This window comes from Epinephelus lanceolatus, chromosome 20 (genome assembly GCF_041903045.1).
Source record: "Epinephelus lanceolatus isolate andai-2023 chromosome 20, ASM4190304v1, whole genome shotgun sequence".
Lineage (NCBI taxonomy): Eukaryota > Metazoa > Chordata > Actinopteri > Perciformes > Serranidae > Epinephelus > Epinephelus lanceolatus.
The window spans coordinates 5,117,658-5,134,561 of record NC_135753.1 but is presented as its reverse complement, the minus strand read 5'-3'; the positions used below and the strand labels follow the sequence as shown (position 1 = coordinate 5,134,561).

The window sequence follows — 16,904 nt, the reverse complement described above, 5'->3', positions numbered from 1 at the left end:
ATATTAAGTCTCATTCACTTTAATCTATTTTAAGTTTATATGTTCCAATACTTTTGCTCACCTAAAAATTTTGTGTTCCATTACAAATAATGCTATCTTCTAAGTTGTGTATCAGATCCAGATGTAAATACCTGGAAATAAAAGCTGAAATGTTGATCTCTTGTCTCATATTCATCTTTTGATGTCAAACCCAAATGTTTTCAGTCTACAACAAAAGTAAACGAATTGGACTGACTGTTCCAATACTTTTGGAGGGCACTGTATGTCCGCAGGCTCTTGCATTGGTTGGTTTTTATATATAAATCTATTCTTAGCCTGGTTCCCTCTTATCTGTTTACATACATGTGCAGAATCCAAAATCAATATGGCCTTCACTCTCATAATATTCCACAAATGCTGGTTCCAAGGGTGAGAACAGAACTTTGGCAAAAAAGCTTTTAAATATGCTGCCCCTTCATCCTGGAATAATTTACAGAAGGATCTGAAATTGGCAGAGCTGATCACTGTAGGGGAATTTAAATCAGTTATGAAGGATCGAGAAATTAGCTCTTTTAGTCAATGAGTGCGTTTACATGGACAGTTTAATTCCCTTTTCATTCAGAATGAACGTTCATTCCTATTAAAAGTGATCCTGTAAACGCCTAATTCGGAATGAAAATGGCCAATGCAATTGAAAATTCAATCCGATGTAAGGGGCCGGAATATTCCATTTCTAAAGGCGATTAAACTGATCTCCCGTGTAAACCCTCATTCGGAATGAATATTTCCCATGTAAACTACCTGGCATTCAGATTTATTTCATTCTGAATGAGAAGCCATCATGTAACCGCACCCAATGTGACTGTTCCTAAATCATTTTAGAAATTGTACTCTCATCATATTTGTTTTCATCCTGGACCTTGTATTTCATGTTAATTTCATACCGTAGTTTTTATTCATTTGTTGTGTATGACAGTTGTATACGTCTGTTTGCCTTGTTACTTGTAACAATGTTTTATGCTGCCCTGTTGGCCAGGTCACTCTTGAAAAAGAGATTTTTAAGCTCAATGAGGCTTTTACCTGGTTAAATAAAGGATATACAAAAATGTCCTCACTTTAATTGAGATTTATTTGAGATGTATTTATTTTTTAAAAATGGGACAATATGTATTAATAAACAATTACTTGTAAATACATGAGATTATAGCCAGGCAGCTAATTTCCGTCTCCAGTCCCATGGCAGGTTGATGTTAAACACATAAAAGGCAACAATGCCAACAATAAGAAAGTAAGATAAATAAAACAGAGTGAGACAAGCAAAACAACATACACAGAAACATAGTAGGCCAAGAGGTGGGAGACTATAGGAATTTTTAGATATCAAGTTATGAAGTGCTTGAGTGCTAGTTAAAGTGCGAAGTGCTAAAGGGTCTGCTTGTTTAACTACTTGTTATATTGCACATTGCTCAAAATTGCACCAAATAGTAAAGTGCTAGATTGAATTGCATGATGCCCATAGCACACGAATGCAGGTGTGTGTCTAAATATTGCACAGAATTAGCATACATAGTTCTATTATGTACGCACTACTGCATAAAATTGACAATGGTGTCCCAACAATTTGCCTCATAGACAAATAAACAGTACAAACAATTTAAACATAACTAATGATCACAGTCCTGGTTTCCCAATAGCCATGCTTTGAGATGTTTGGTAAAGGAGGTGAGAGTTGAAAGTTCACATATCGTACTACTTGGTATTGTGTCCCAGGTCTGGGATGCACGGTAAGAGAATATTGCTTGTCCAAAGACACTTTTCCTGAATGGTAGAACACAGTCACCTCTAGAGCCTGCTCTGGATGACCTGTTTGAGTTCTTTTTGACAAAGTCTTATAGTGGAGGTGGAACTTGACCATGAAAAATTTTATAAACTAACGCAGAGTCGGTGTATTTTACTATGTTTATTTAGTCGTTTATGTTTCTTCAATATCTGTCAATAATGGAACGATTTAGGTTTTTTATCTAATACTTTTGAAACCTGTTTATAAACTGTTTCAATTGGCTTTAGAGTTGTTTCACCGGCCATGGCCCAGCTTGTTATGCAATAAGACATGTGTGGCATAATCATGGCATCAAAGTATAGCTTGGCCGACTCTGGGTTTAGGTTATTCCTAATAAATCTAAAGTTGGACAAGTTAAATTTTACAAAAATGCATTTAGTTTCCAACATTGTTGTCAGTTTACAAAAATACTTTTAGTTTACAAAAATGTCCTCACTTTACAAACATGTCCTTAGTTTACAAAAATGTCTTCAGTTTACAAAAATGTCCTCAATTAACAAAAAAGCTTTTAGATTACAGAATTGTTCTTGGTTTACAAAGATGTCCTGACTACAAAAATGTCCTCAGTTTACAAACATGTCCTCACTTCTCAAACATGTCCTCACTTTACAAAAATGCATTTAGATTGTTCTCAGTTGACAACATTGTTCTCACTTTACAAAAATGTCCTCAATTTTAAAAAAAGAAAAATGACCTCAGTTTCCCAAAATGTCCTCAGTTTACAAACATGTCCTCAGTTTACAAAATGCATTTAATTTATTGTTCTCAGTTGACAACATTGTCCTCAGTTTACAAACATGTCCTCACCTCTCAAACATGTCCTCACATCTCAAACATGTCCTCACTTTACAAAAATGCATTTAGTTTATTGTTCTCCGTTGACAACATTGTTCAAAGTTTACAAAAATGTCTTCAGTTTACAAACATGTCCTCACTTTGCAAACATGTCCTCACGTGCTCACATTACAACAGTGTCGGCACTCTCAAGATCTAAAACTTAAATTGGTCCTCACAAAAGTAGCTGTACAATACATCACATACATACACACACTCTCAAACACATACTGCCCTTGACACGCTTACGGAATGTATTAGTGCATAAATTTAGAGTGTTCCTTTATGAAGACTTAGATTCAGTTGTTGGTAGTAAATAAGTTGTGCCGCAGCTCTTCCTAGTGGCTGCTCATGAAAAATACAGGAAGTGATGATAGGAGAGGAAAAAGACGAGGATGAGGAAGAAGGAGGGAAGAAAATTAAATTGAATGATATAAAAAAGAAGAAAGCATAGAATAAGAAGGAGATGGAGAAAATGATTAATGATTATAAGAGAAAATGGGCTGTGACTTGACTAGGCTTTAACTGCAGCAGTATATCTTATCTCTACTGTGTACATGTGTAGCTCCTACAAAGGAAATCAGTTGCACTGCATCAGCAATAAAGGATAGTGTAAACTCAGCATTTTACTGTAATTGTATCCCTTCAGAGATAAGACGTGTCTTCACAACAGATCCACAATCCTAAATGAAAATCTGCCCCTCATTTTATACACATCTGATCAAAATCCATAAATGATAAAAAAAAAATAGCACTTAACTTTGAACTCTAATAAAATCTGGCTTTGTACACAGTTAACGTGGTAGACAGACAGAAAACTTGTAAACCTTGTTGAATTTCAAATACCACTGAATACAAACTTTCCTCATGGTTTGAGGTTTTTATCACGATGGAAAAATAACAACCGAAAGTTATATTAACCTGTTAAAGACACAGCAAGTTTGTATCATGTGTTTTCTTCAAAATACAAAAAGGTGCTAACTCTAAAGCATGCTCAGAAGTCTGCTAATTTTCCATCCATGTAATTTTGTTAACATACGTACATAGGTCCGTCTCATACTTGTGATAAGATATCTCAAGAACACCTTGAAGAAATTTCTTCAAATTTGGCACAAACGCCCACATGGACTCAGTGATGAACTGATTAGATTTTGGCAGTCAAAGGTCAATGTGACGTTGTCTGTCTCATTCTTGTGAATGCAATATTCAAGAACACCTTGAGGGGATTTTTTAAAATTTTGCAAAAACGTTTACATTGCAGCCTGTTTAGAGCTGGTATTAACACATGTTTCGGTGATCCAAAAACAAATGGACATCCAAGACACATCACTGTTCACACCTGTGAGCTGACCACTTGTATTCAGATTTTGTAACTGCCCCGCACACAGTTATTACGTTCACACTTTTGCTGGCTGCTCTTTAGCTCGCTAGTCACTGTGTCAACACACCTGGAGATATCGCTGTCAGCAGAATTCAGTACATCTCCTGCCATAGAGCAAAACAATGAATGTTCATGCAACACTTTGTCCAACTCCACATAAAATAGTAAGTTATAGAGCACTAGTGCACTGTCACCAAAACAACCACCAGGTCCTGCACTGATGATGTAGTCCTTGTCATGGATGCATCAGGACACATTTGTGTTTATGAAAGATATATGGTCAAATACATCCCAGACTACCTCAGCAAGTGGTGTGAGTGATCGGATCACAATGCATCTTGGTGGCTGTTTACACTTGTATTTAGCGCTGTCCACCTGTGATCAGATCAAAAGGTCAAAGGTCAGCTTTACTGTGACATCATAATGTTCTGCTTAAAACATTTTTCCAGCCATTACTCAACTTCATATCTCAGAAACCGAAGGTGAGACATTTGGTCAGATACTGACTCGATGACTCTAATCTTGAATGTGTGTTGATTGTATAGATCTTCTGTGCTGTCGGGGGGAAGATGTGTGTGAAGCATCTGTGTTTTTACAGACATGGCTGTAAACTGTAAGTGTAACTTGACTGGCTTGCGTAGGCATACAACCACTAGGCGGCAATAGCAGTGTTAAAGCAGCAGAGTTTTGCAAGAATGGTGTGCCTTTACAAGAGATATATAATGTTTGCTGGTTTGGTCTAAGGTTTTGTGGTTAGTGTACAGAGTTTTGCTAGAGTTTTCCTATAGTTTTAAAGATAGTGGCTAAACAATCAGACAAAACTTAAATGACAAAAGTTTAGTTGATTCTGATTCCATTAATTTCCTGTGTGATGTTTTGCAGTGTTATTATTACAGTGACAGGCTCCTTGGTTATCTGACTCTCACTTGTTGTTGCAGCTCTTAATTTTGGCCACTAGGGGTCATAATGAGCCCATATTCTTCAGGAGTAACAACAATGAGTTGTGAGTCCAAAAAGATTTATTGACATGATTTATTGACAAAAACATCTTGCATCCAGTCAGGAAAATCAAGCATTAATGTGTGTGAAAATGAACTTATAGTTGTGTTTATTTGTTTGTAGGTTTACTTTTATGAATACATTTCTATTTCCATCACCAGAATGAGAAAACATTGATATTTCCAGTTAAATCATCACTACAAATAGAAATAAAGCACTGCAGTGAATCTGGATCCTGTTCTATTTAATTCAACATAAACAATATCGCTTCTCCAAACAGACATGTTAGACACAGAAGGACTGTTCCTGCCTCTCTGTGCAAGACTTCTTAGATAAAAACATTTTATTATTATTATTATTATTATTATTATTTATGTGTAAGTGTTGGTGTGAAAGCCTTTATTGTCTGTGTTTTGTTTTTTAAAAATATCTAACCACAGTAACAGTCTTTCTCCTCACTCTAACCTTGTATTTTTTTGACCATGTGAAGAATAATTAGTTACTAAAATGTTTCACCTGATACAGTGTTTTGCAGAGTCATACAGAATGAACCTTTTATCCGTCAGCGCCGGGCTGAAGTTTGAAGTCATTTGCATAAAAATCAGTTAATTTGTTTCAAATTCAATTTATAACATAAACATATTACATAGAACCAGTGATCCTGATCATGCTGCTATTTTTAATTCACACATGCCTAAAACTCAGAAAACCAGGAAAAATTCACGTTGCATACAGTTGATTTTTTTCAAGATGATGGCCCGCCTCTGCCTTTATGTGATTGGGCTTAAGTTGTCATCTTGCTCTCTGACTGGCTCATCAGACTGCCGCTCTGCATTCCACCTGTTGGAGCAATCACAGTTAAACTCACAAAGTCCGTCCTGAAAATCATTCTGTGATTTAAGACTGTAGACTCACTATGTTTGAGAAACTTAATTAATAAAAGATCCATACACTGGTCTCTGTGAACATCGAGATGCACAACATGGACAAAAGTAAGTGGACAGCTGAGCATTGCAAATGTGATTATGACACCATGTTCTTTAAAGGGATAGTGCACCCAAAAATGAAAATTCAGCCATTATCTACTCACCCATACCTCCTCTCCCCTTGGATCTCTGCAAGTGTTGTGAGGACTCTAAAACTTCACCTGAGCCTCCCTCGGCATATGGGTGAGTAGATAATGGCTGAATTTTCATTTTTGGGTGCACTATCCCTTTAATGTGCTGCTCTAACAGCCTCCACTCCCTTCACAGCTCACTTCCCCCAGTCCATCCTCTCACTCCACAGACCTGCCATCCTCCAACTATTCACAAAGTGCCCTCAGTCCCTCCTGCCAGTTCTGAGGCTCATCACATTTCCCTATTTTGTGCCTCCTCGTCTTCTCTCTTCCCCCCTCCTCCTGCCCGTGAAGTCAATCTCAAAGGCGTACCTTCTTAATGTCTCAAAGGATGTCTCAATTCCTGAAATGCACCTCGAGAGGTGAGGAGAGAGGTGGCTTGCTGTGAGAGCTATGCACAGGTGTATCCTTTGCGGTAGTAGGTGGCTGTGGCTCAGAGGTAGAGTGGGTTATTCACCAATCAGAAGATTAGTGATTCAATACCCGGCTCCTCCAGTCAAAGTGTCCTTGAGCAAGATACTGAACCCCAAATTGCTTCTGATGATGCTTCCATCAGTGTGTAAGTGTGAGTGTGTTAAAAAAAAACGAGTAGCAGGTGGCACCTTGTATGGTAGCCTTGGCCACCAGTGTATGAATGTGTGTGTGAATGTGACTCGTAGTGTAAAAAGCCTTTGAGTGGTCAGATGACTAGAAAGGCCCTATATAAATGCAGGTCCATTTACCAATAAGTGAAGTTACTGAGTCAATAACAACAATTAAACAATAACAAGAGTATGCACTGCAAAGTTTCTCAGAGGAAAAGACATTTTTGCTAGCTAACATTATAGGTTTCCGTGTCTGGGACTGCCCACATTCAACATGAGTGTCGCCTCAGCAGATGATAATCCCTCAGTTGCTTATGTGTACCCTAATGCCGATCTGATAGATCATAAAATACAGCAGTTGGCTCTAACAAAACAATGGACAGGGGATGTACATGCACCACACCTCTTACTTAATTGACATCACTTTAAAATGACAGCTCCAAACCACAGATGTCTCATTTTAATAAATGCCTGTTGTCTCAACTCCTCTCTCCTCATGTCTCTTCCTCAAGTGGGATTTATACTTTTGGCACTGAATTGATGCCGTAGCTATGGTGTAGCCTGACGCGCACCTCTCTAGAAATGTAATCACATGTCATGGTGACACAAACTTCTTGTTTATTTTTGTAAACTGAAAAACTTTTATTTCACAGATAAATGGTAAATTGTGAAGAGAATAAAGCACCTACAAAATATCATTTGAAGTGTGTGATTTATCCTCGCTGCCTATGAGTAGAGAGAAGTCTGACAGCCACCAGGTTAATCTATGCAATGTGAAATGTTATTTGGCTAGTGCTAATAATGTTAGCATGTTGTATTTGTTGGGGAAATAAGTCCAGTATACGACAGTTGTTTTGTCTGTGAACCTTGTGAGTTGTAATGGAGCCAAACTGTGTACTTGTGTTTGATATTGTCACTAAAGCGATGTTTAAAGTCTGTTCAAATCAATCAAACTTTACAGCACTTCACACAAACCCTACTGCTGACTAGGGTTTTGGACAGAGCGACACAGACATACCACCGCACAAGTGTAAATGCTCACAACGGTGTAGGCCACATGCGTAGCCTAGGGCACAGGCTCTGTGTAGAGCCGATGTACAGCTATAAATAAGCCTTAAGATGCAAGGGAAGGAATTGAGGATGTACAAACTGAGAAAAAAGTAAACCACCTGCCATCCCCTCATATCTACACACCTGTACCCACTTCCCCTGTCAGCCCTGCAGTTTCCTGATTTTACCCACCTCCTCTCACCTGTTTTCACTTTCCCTTGTCAGCCTTGTGGTTTATAACCGCACACACACCCCCTGTCAGTTCCTCATAGTTTCTACATGCTTCTTGCTGCTTTCTAGTGTCTGTATCTGTTTTCTGTTATCTGGCTTTTGAGATTTGTTTGATTCCCTCACCTGCTCCTTGTTGGACTTGTTTGTTTGTATGGACAACCCCCCTGTTTTTGACCTTCACCAGCCTTACAATTCCTGTACAGTATACCTTCATTGAAATCACTGAACTGACCTTGTCTGCCTGCTATCATTTGTGTTTGAGTGTTATGTTGTCTCTGGCCATTACAACATTGACTATGTTTACATGCACGCTAATATTCCACTATTATTCTGAATATAACAGTGTTTTGAATTTGATACAGGTCGTGTAAACAGCATAATCTGGATATTTTGAATTAACCTTTCTTCCAATTAAGATATGTTGGAAATATGGGGTGTTGGTGGCTTAGTGGATAGAGCAGGTGCTCCATGTGCAGCGGCCTGGGTTCAACTCTCTGTCTGTGGCCCTTTGCTGCATGCCATTCCCCCTCTCTCTCCCCCCTTCATGCTTGGCTTTCCTATCAATTAAAAGCAAAAATGCCCCCAAAAATATCTTTAAAAAAAAAAGATATATTGATATTTTCTGGGTTTTAGGAACAGTCTTCAGACATGTATACACATTCAGAAAATGCGTCTCAGCTGGGGGGGGGGTCTGAAGAAGGTCTTCTTCAGACCAGAAATATGGGTTTTCTTTTCGGCATGCATCTTTACCTCAGCCTGCACACTGCTGGCAAGTTGGTCTGTATACAACGTATCCATGACAACACACAGACCTGACCATAAACAGACAAGAGGTCGTGTCACAAACTATGGTAAAAAAAACCAGTTGAGACACATATTCTGAATGCACAGTATGTATATCCAAATAATGCTATTTAAACCACAATAATACTGACATTTCCCACATCTTAATTGGAAGATGCCACAGTTGTCAGACTGACTATGGGGGAGCAGTCATGTCGTCCATCTTTATATTCAGCCTATGATTCTAACGTGATAAACGTAATGTTAGGGCATGTTAATCGCAGTATGCATGGCCAGATGTAAAAGGGAATATTAGTGGAATATTTTCATTTGCCAGGTAAACAGCTTAGTAGGAATATTGCCGTTTTTGAATAAGGGCAAAACAGGGAATATTTAGTGCATGTAATTGTCAATGTCATGTTGAAACAGACAGGACAAAGAAAAAGTGCCAACACAAATTTGGATGCTCACTCTTAATTTTTAGCTTTATTAAAACGAAGAAGCCTAGACCAAGAAAAACTACGAAAGAAATGGTACTTTCTGTGATAAAGTTAAACTACTGGCTCAATTCGTCTGATTTAATTCAAGGTATCCAGTGGATGACTCATGATAACATTTTTCCCCCAGCATCACCATCAAGATAAGTGATCCACTTTTACTTGAGGAATCTCACGGTCTTGCTGTCCAGAGGATGACTCCTTCAGATTTAACCGTTTAAAAACTGACCTCCCACAGACTGCCACAGGAGCTCATTGTTCACACGATCCTATTTAAACAGATCCATAATTACAACTGTAATAGCTAGAACACTGATTCTTTTAGCAGCAGAAAGCTAAGGCTTTTGTCTTCCCCATTATCATACCTTATGTTACCCTACCTCACATGCCGCGCAAACGTAGTATTTCACTGTAATTATACCAAAATGTCCCCAGAAATTTCCTTGTAATAGCTGAGGAAAATCATTTGTGTAATCCTGTATATATCAATCTAAAATAAAAGCCAAAATAGCTAGAGCATTCATTGTTTTTGCAGAAGAAGGCATCTGTCCTCTAAGTCATCACGTTGTACGCTCATAATGACATAACTGTGCTAAGTTACATTGGGTGCAAAACGCACAGTGGCACCAGAGGAACTGATGATGACCTTATCACAACACCTTCACACTCTGCTCAAAAAAATGAGCATATTTCAAATACTAAATGATGTATACAGTTCAAATAACATAGAGGGTGTTAAGAAATATTTTCTTTATGTTTTTACATTTTAAAATCCTTTGGATCAATATGATTTGTGCTTTTATTTTGTAAAATCTGATGAACATGACAGAAAAACATGACAGATTTTTATATTTTTTAATGACACAGTAGTAATATCAATTTATCAATTTTTATCAATTTAAAGCAATATCAATATTGCTTTTCTGAAAGCACAGTAGCACCATTGTCAATAGTGGGATAGTAAGTGGGCTAAAACTGTACATTAGTAGTTGAGGTAGCACGTTGAAAGGCAGATAGTTAAAGTGTTTATATGTTGTATTGACTTAAATGTCAGGGGGCAGCAGTAGCTTGGGTTGGGAACAGGAGGGTCGCCTGTTCGAGTCCCTGTCTGGACCAAATATGGAGCATGGACTGGTGGCTGGAGAGGTGTCAGTTCACCTCCTGGGCACTGCCAAGGTGCCCTTGAGCAAGGCACTGAACGCCCCAACCGCTCGGGGCGACTGACCAAGGGCAGCCCCCTCACTCTGACATCTCTCCACTTTGTGCATGTATAGGTCCTGTTTGTGCATGTGTGTGTCTTTTGGACCTGTGTGTAATTGACAAGCAAGAGTGAAAACATTGAATTTCCCCTCAGGGGGATTAATAAAGTAAATAAACTTAACTTAAACTTAAAGTGGGGCGCACTGGTAGAATGACTGACTGACAGAATGACACTGACAGTTTCCGTGATTATGTACAGCATACCATACCATGACTTAGTCATACCAAAAATTAGAAGAAAAAAAAAACATTCGGCCACAGGGGGAGCCACAGCGATCGGTCACATTTTAGCCATTTTTAAGATTTTTTTTGTTGTTATAGCGCCACCCAGTTGCCAGTTAGAGTTAAATTTCTCCAGTCACCTTGAGGCGTCCTGTTCTACATATCTACCAAGTTTAGTAAAAATCGATTTGGCGGTTAGGCCTAGATAAGAAATTAGCTCTCTAGTGCTCCCCTCAGATTATGTGTGGTCATACGCCTAGAAAGTTGCGTGGTGATTGGTGAAACCCTTGAGATGTTATACACCTTTATGTGATGAGCCACGCCCTCCGCAATATTCATTGTGTTATGTGTCACTCTGTGTTCTGTTACTGTTTTGCATGTGTGTGTCTGTTCTAAGTCTCTGTGTTCTAGGTGCAATTCACTAAGGAGTGATTGAGGGCACCTGTGTGAAGTTGTGGGCTGGGTCTATATAAGTGGCTCCTTTCTCTGCCCCCTCTCTCTCTCTCTCAACTCCCTGGCTCAAGATTCCAGCTTTTGTTTGTGTTCTTTTGCCCTTTTTTTGTCTTTTTGTAAATAAATGTTATATCCTTTTTGCATTTAACCCAGTGTTGTGTCCCTCATTATGTTGCGACTCTGAGTCGGTTGTAACATAATGGGGGCTCGTCTAAAACCTAGTTTGGAGTAGGTGAGTTAATTTTTGTACCCCTAGATTGACATTTTATATTTTGTTTGTTAGTAAGAAGGTTCATGCTTATGCTGCCACATGAGGTAAGTTTTTTTTTTTTGAGAGCTTGCCTGGTTAAGTAAGCCGGTGGGTGTTGGTGTGACCATCACCACTTTATTGTTTTTGTGCAGTAACCCTGGGGTGGCCCCTGGCTTGCCCGGGAAAGCCGATGAAGACTAGTTGAGTTCTAGTTAGATAGAATTTCAGTCTCAGATAGAGAGGAAACCAGGTAAGCTCTAGAGGAGGTTAGTTAGAAACGTCAACTTCTAATTTAGTGATAGCATGTGGTGGCATTTGCTGGCCTTTGTTCTTCACACGCAACGTGTTCTGTGTGAATGTAGGGAGTTAGAGCAATTTTATTTTGTTATGCGCAGTAGTTTCTGTTAAATACTGGGTTGTAGTGGTGTTCTTTTGGAACATTTGTAACCCTCATTAGTCTGGCAGTTTGAGTGTGAAGTGCCAGTGCTCACGCTTTCATTTTGTCCGTGTGAGCCTTGTGTTTGTATAGTCATATGCTTTTTGCAGGGACTACATTTTGTGTAACCTACTTTCTTCTCAGTGGAGTAAGAGTAGAGTTTAGTGCTTGAGTTGTGCTGACTCATGTAATGGTGGCAGTATTGTTAATACTATTTCTATACTGTGTGGCGAGAAATAGTCATGGGGTAACTGCTATGGTTATCAACCTAGTGATTTCTTTGTAAGTCTTGATTGCTTACTTCTGGCTTTGTGTAGGTCTACAGTGATATCAACTGTGTTTTTGTTTCCTAACACTTTAGTTCTGTGTGGAAGTGTTATATTGTGTTGTGCTGGGTTGTTTGTAGCTTGTTAACTGTGCTTTGTTTTGTAGCATTTGTTCTGTGTGGGAATGTTACTTTGTGTTAGGGATAGCTTATTTTGTGTGCGGCCTCAAGTAGTATTTTTTTTTGTAAATTTGCATAAAGTCATTTTTGTAATTTCACGATGGAGTTTGATCTAGAGACGTTTGGTGAAGCTCCTATGACAGAGCAGCTTTTTCATTGTACCAAAGCACAGCTCATGTCCATTGCAGAGCATTACCACATTGAAACTGCATCAACTTCTCTTAAGAACGATGAACTGAAAACCAGAATAATCACTGTGCTTGTTGAGCAGGGAGTACTTCCCAGGGAGTCTGAAGACTCAGACTCAAGTCAGTCTGTTAAGGTGTCTGCCAGCAAGACAGAGGCTGTAGAGTTGCAAACTCAAGCTTCTCAATCTTTACATTTACAGGAGTTGGAGTTGCAGTTCAAACTAAAACAGCTAGAGGTTGAGGCCAAGGATAGAGAAGAGGGGAGGAAGTTAGAAATGGAGAGGTTATGGTTAGCACATGAAGAGAAGATGAAAGAATTGGAGCTTAGGTCAAAATCTGAAGTTGACACTGCTAATTTTCAGAGTGCTAGTTCTCATACATCTTCTGTTGATGTTGGTAGGAACATAAGTTTAGTTCCTCACTGATCTGAGAAGGTCTGCCCTGTGCCAAGGGGGTAGCAGGAATAGGTGTGTCTCCGACTGGAGTCACAGCAAGGGGCTCCATGGGACCAGGAGTTCTAACCACAGCAGGTGGCAAAGGAGTTTCAGGAACTAGCAACCATAAATCATCATCACTAGATGAGTTACCCATAGGAGCTGGTGATGGCGACAGAGCCGTAACAGGCGGAACAGCAGGCGTGGGCCCAACTTGGGCCTTCACCATGTCGCGATGCACATGGCGTACTTTGTGCAAGTCACTCACTGGGGCAATCGTGTAAACTGCTCCTTCACCCAGCGGGGCTCTCAGCACCTGGTAGACCACAGAACTCCACATGTCCTGGATTTTATGTCGACCCCTAGCGCTATGGTCTCGAAGGTAAACCAACTGACCCACCTGCAGTGGCGCCTCATGCACCCGCCTCATGCATGATGCTCTTTCCGCTGATCAGCTGCAGCCAACAACCGCTCCTGTGCCCCTTCAAAGGCCACCTTAAGTCTGGCCTGATGCTCAGCCACCCAGTCCTGCACGTTCCCTGGTATGGGGTCCTGAACTCGACCCAACAAAAAGTCGACAGGAAGCCTAGGTTCGCGACCGAATATCAGAAAGAATGAACACTCCCCTGTGACCTGATGCTGTGTGGTGTTATAGCAGAACAGCACTTGTGGAAGACAGGAGGCCCAATCCTGTTTCCGCAACGTTGGTAGTGTGCGTAGAAGGTTGTGGAGGGTCCGACTGAACCGCTCGCACTGTCCATTGCCTGCAGGGTGGTATGGGGTGGTGTGAGATTTCTCTACAGCATACAAACAACAGAGCTGTTGGATTAAAGAGCTCTCAAAACACTGACCCTTCATTCAGCAGAACCTGAGCCACAGTAGAAGCATGCTGATCCCAAGTTGGGACAGCTACAGTGTACTTGCTGAACACGTCTGTCATCACCAGAACGTTTTCTAGCCCGTTCCGGGAAGGCTCCAACATGGTGAAATCAAGTGCCACAATCTTGTTTGGCCTAGATGCAAGCAGGCAAGCTGTGTGACACTGGTCCCAAATTTTTCGCGACCTGACAGCGCTCACATTCTCCGACACACTGCTTTATGTCAGAGCACATTCCTGGCCAGTAACATCACTGTCGTCAACCTGCTTCTGACAACTTTATTGCATTTGCAAATGCCAATCTTATACGCAGGTGTTTACATGGCCAGGCCCCTCAGGTTCTCAGTGACATGGTGTGACCGTTACAGGCAGTGGGACTGGTCACTAGGAATACCACTGCAGGGAACTGTAAAGTGCCGTACCGGAAGACTTCCTTTGGCCAGACATCCTTTGTCATAAAGGGAGCTAATATATGGAATGGACTGCCTATCCAACTTAAAACAGAACAAAACTGTCGACATTCTAAAATTAAACTGAAGGAATTTTTAAAAGGTAATCAGTTATGTAGTCATTTGTAGAGGTAGGTAGGTGGGTGGGGTGGGAGGTAGTGTAGGTATACAATATGCATATGATGTGTATCTGTATGTAAATATGTGTATTGTTTTTGTTGTGTATGTGTATGTTGTTTTGTATGGTTTTTTTTTAAAGGCCTTTCTAGGGACGGGCATTGTAAATTAGCAGTAGCTACAAATGCTGTGATACATTGCAGTGGTTAATTGCTGTGCAATTCTCTATGTATATGTATCTGTCCCTATCAAATAAACATGAAAATGAAAAGTGTACCAGCTCGGTGGTTCAGTCAATGCCCTGGTGGCCGTGTGCCTGGTGGAGCTGTTTCAATGTCTGCTGTTTCAGGAGAGCAGGCAAGATAAGCTGGAGATTTTCCATCCGAACGGAAAACCCAACGGTGGAGCACACCTTCTCTTTCCACCAAGCGGTCCCATTGGTGCAACAGTGCCAAAACCGGTCTGGAGAGTTGTCGCCTCTCCTCTGGGGTTGGCCGAACTTGTCGTCTCCAAAAGACTAAGACCTCCTTCAGGAGGGGGTCCGCCTCCTGCAAGGAGCGAATGTCAGAAAGCGAGTGGAACAGGAGGGCAGATACCATGGACTGAGTTACTGCTGCTATAGAGTCTGGGCAGACTGCTTGCTAAAGACGAGCTAGGACTGAAGTGCCAGGTAGGTGCTCGGCCAAGCTGGAGCCTGATGTGTACTGCCTAGAAAGTGCGTCAGCGTTCTTATTGCTGCGGCCTGATCGATACTTCAGCTCGAAGTCAAAAGCAGCAAGTTGGGCAGCCCACCAGTGCTCTGTGGCCCCCAGTTTGAAGACCACACATTTGTGCCCCAACAATACTCATGGAATTTCTCAGTCATTGCCCACTTAAGGGCCAGAAATTCCAGCTTCATGAAACTGTAATTGTTCATGTTGCGCTCTGTGGGCCAGAGACCTCGGCTGGCATAAGCTATAGGCCTAACACCACCCTCGCCCTCCTGAGACAAGACAGCTCCGAAACCACTATGACTAGCGTCAATCTCCAAGATGAAGGAGCGTGAAAAGTCTGCATAGGCCAGAACCGGGGCAGAAACCAACCTTGCCTCAAAGGCCTCAAAGGGAGACATCATTGTGTTCTCTTCTTCCAACATGATATTGATACTGGTGATTGCCTTCCTATTAAGCAGCATCCTTATTGTGTGAATCCAACTAAAAGAGCTCAAATGCAGAGGGAGGTTGAGTATTTACAAAAGCATGGCCTTGCTGTTCCTAGTTCCAGCACCTGGAGTTCCCTGTGTTTGTTAGTGCCAAAGTCCGATGGAACACAAATGATTTTGTACTGATTTTAGGAAAGTAAATGCTGCTACTAAACCAGATTCTTTTCCTCTTCCTCGTGTGGAGGATTGCATAGACAGGGTTGGAGCTGCTCGTTACGTCACAAAGCTAGACTTGCTAAAGGGTTACTGGCAAGTGCCCTTAACATCCCGTGCTTCTGAGATCTCAAAAGACCATTTCTATTGCAGAGTTCAACGGGTTAAATAACCCCATGACCTTTCCTCTTGCACCGCCCTAAGGACAAACTTATCTCCACTGCTGGTTGTAATGAACGTTGCAGCCTCTAGAGGATGCTAGCAGCAGTTCAGGCTGTTACTGTTCCAGTTTTTCCTAATTGTTTAAAGGAGACCTATTGTGGTTATTTCCAGGGTCATATTGATATAAATATGTAATATTGGGGTCTAGTAAAATAGATTTACATGCTTCAATGTTCAAAACACATTATTTGTCTTATACTGCTCACTGCTGCAGCACCTCTGTCTGAAATGCTGTGTTTGGGCTTATAGAATAGAATAGAATAGAATAGAATAGAATAGAATAGAATAGAAAGCCTTTATTGTCATTGCACAGGAACAAAAGGATGCTACATATACAACAAAATTGTGGGGGCTACTTCTAAGGTGCAGACAAGAAATACAGATAAGTTGCAACAGGATTGTCGCGTAACACGAGACAATATATAACACACAATATAAGACAAGCAGCGCGCAATGTAAAGTAAGTAGCATAAATACTAAGTGATGAGAGAGGATTGAGGGGGGGGTGTTAGTGTAAGTTCGTGTTCGATGTAGTGATGGCTTGTGGAAAGAAGCTGTCTCTCAGCCTGTTTGTCCTGGATCTGATGGACCTGAAATGCCTGCCAGAGGGCAGCAGGACAAACAGGTGTGAAGCAGGATGGGTGCTGTCTCTGATGATTCCCTCAGCGGGATGTATAAATGTCCTTCAGAGAGGGGAGGGGGCAGCCGATGATCCTCTGCGCCATCTTGACCACTCTCTGGACCCTCTTCCAGTCTGCCTCAGTGCAGTGAGTGAACCATACTGAGGTGCAGTATGTTAAAATGCTGTCAGTGGTTGAGCGGTAGAAGGTCACCAGCAACTTCTCAGTAACATTATTCTTCATGAGGATTCTCAGGAAGTGCAGACGCTGCTGTGCCTTTTT

The 16,904-nt window shown here is 40.9% G+C and overlaps 1 protein-coding gene across 2 annotated transcripts in view; it reads right to left on the bottom strand.

Annotated features, from left to right (window-relative positions):
• Nucleotides 1-5,035: 5,035 nt before the first annotated feature.
• Nucleotides 5,036-16,904, bottom strand: part of tubb6 (tubulin, beta 6 class V) — a 34,063-nt gene continuing 22,194 nt past the window's right edge. For both annotated transcript variants that reach the window (XM_033639201.2, XM_033639199.2), the window contains exon 7: nucleotides 5,036-5,873. Coding sequence is in view for 1 of the 2 variants with exons in the window: in XM_033639199.2 (XP_033495090.1) it covers nucleotides 5,804-5,873 (70 nt within the window). In the remaining variant the exon portion in view is untranslated. The remainder of the gene's footprint in view (nucleotides 5,874-16,904) is intronic.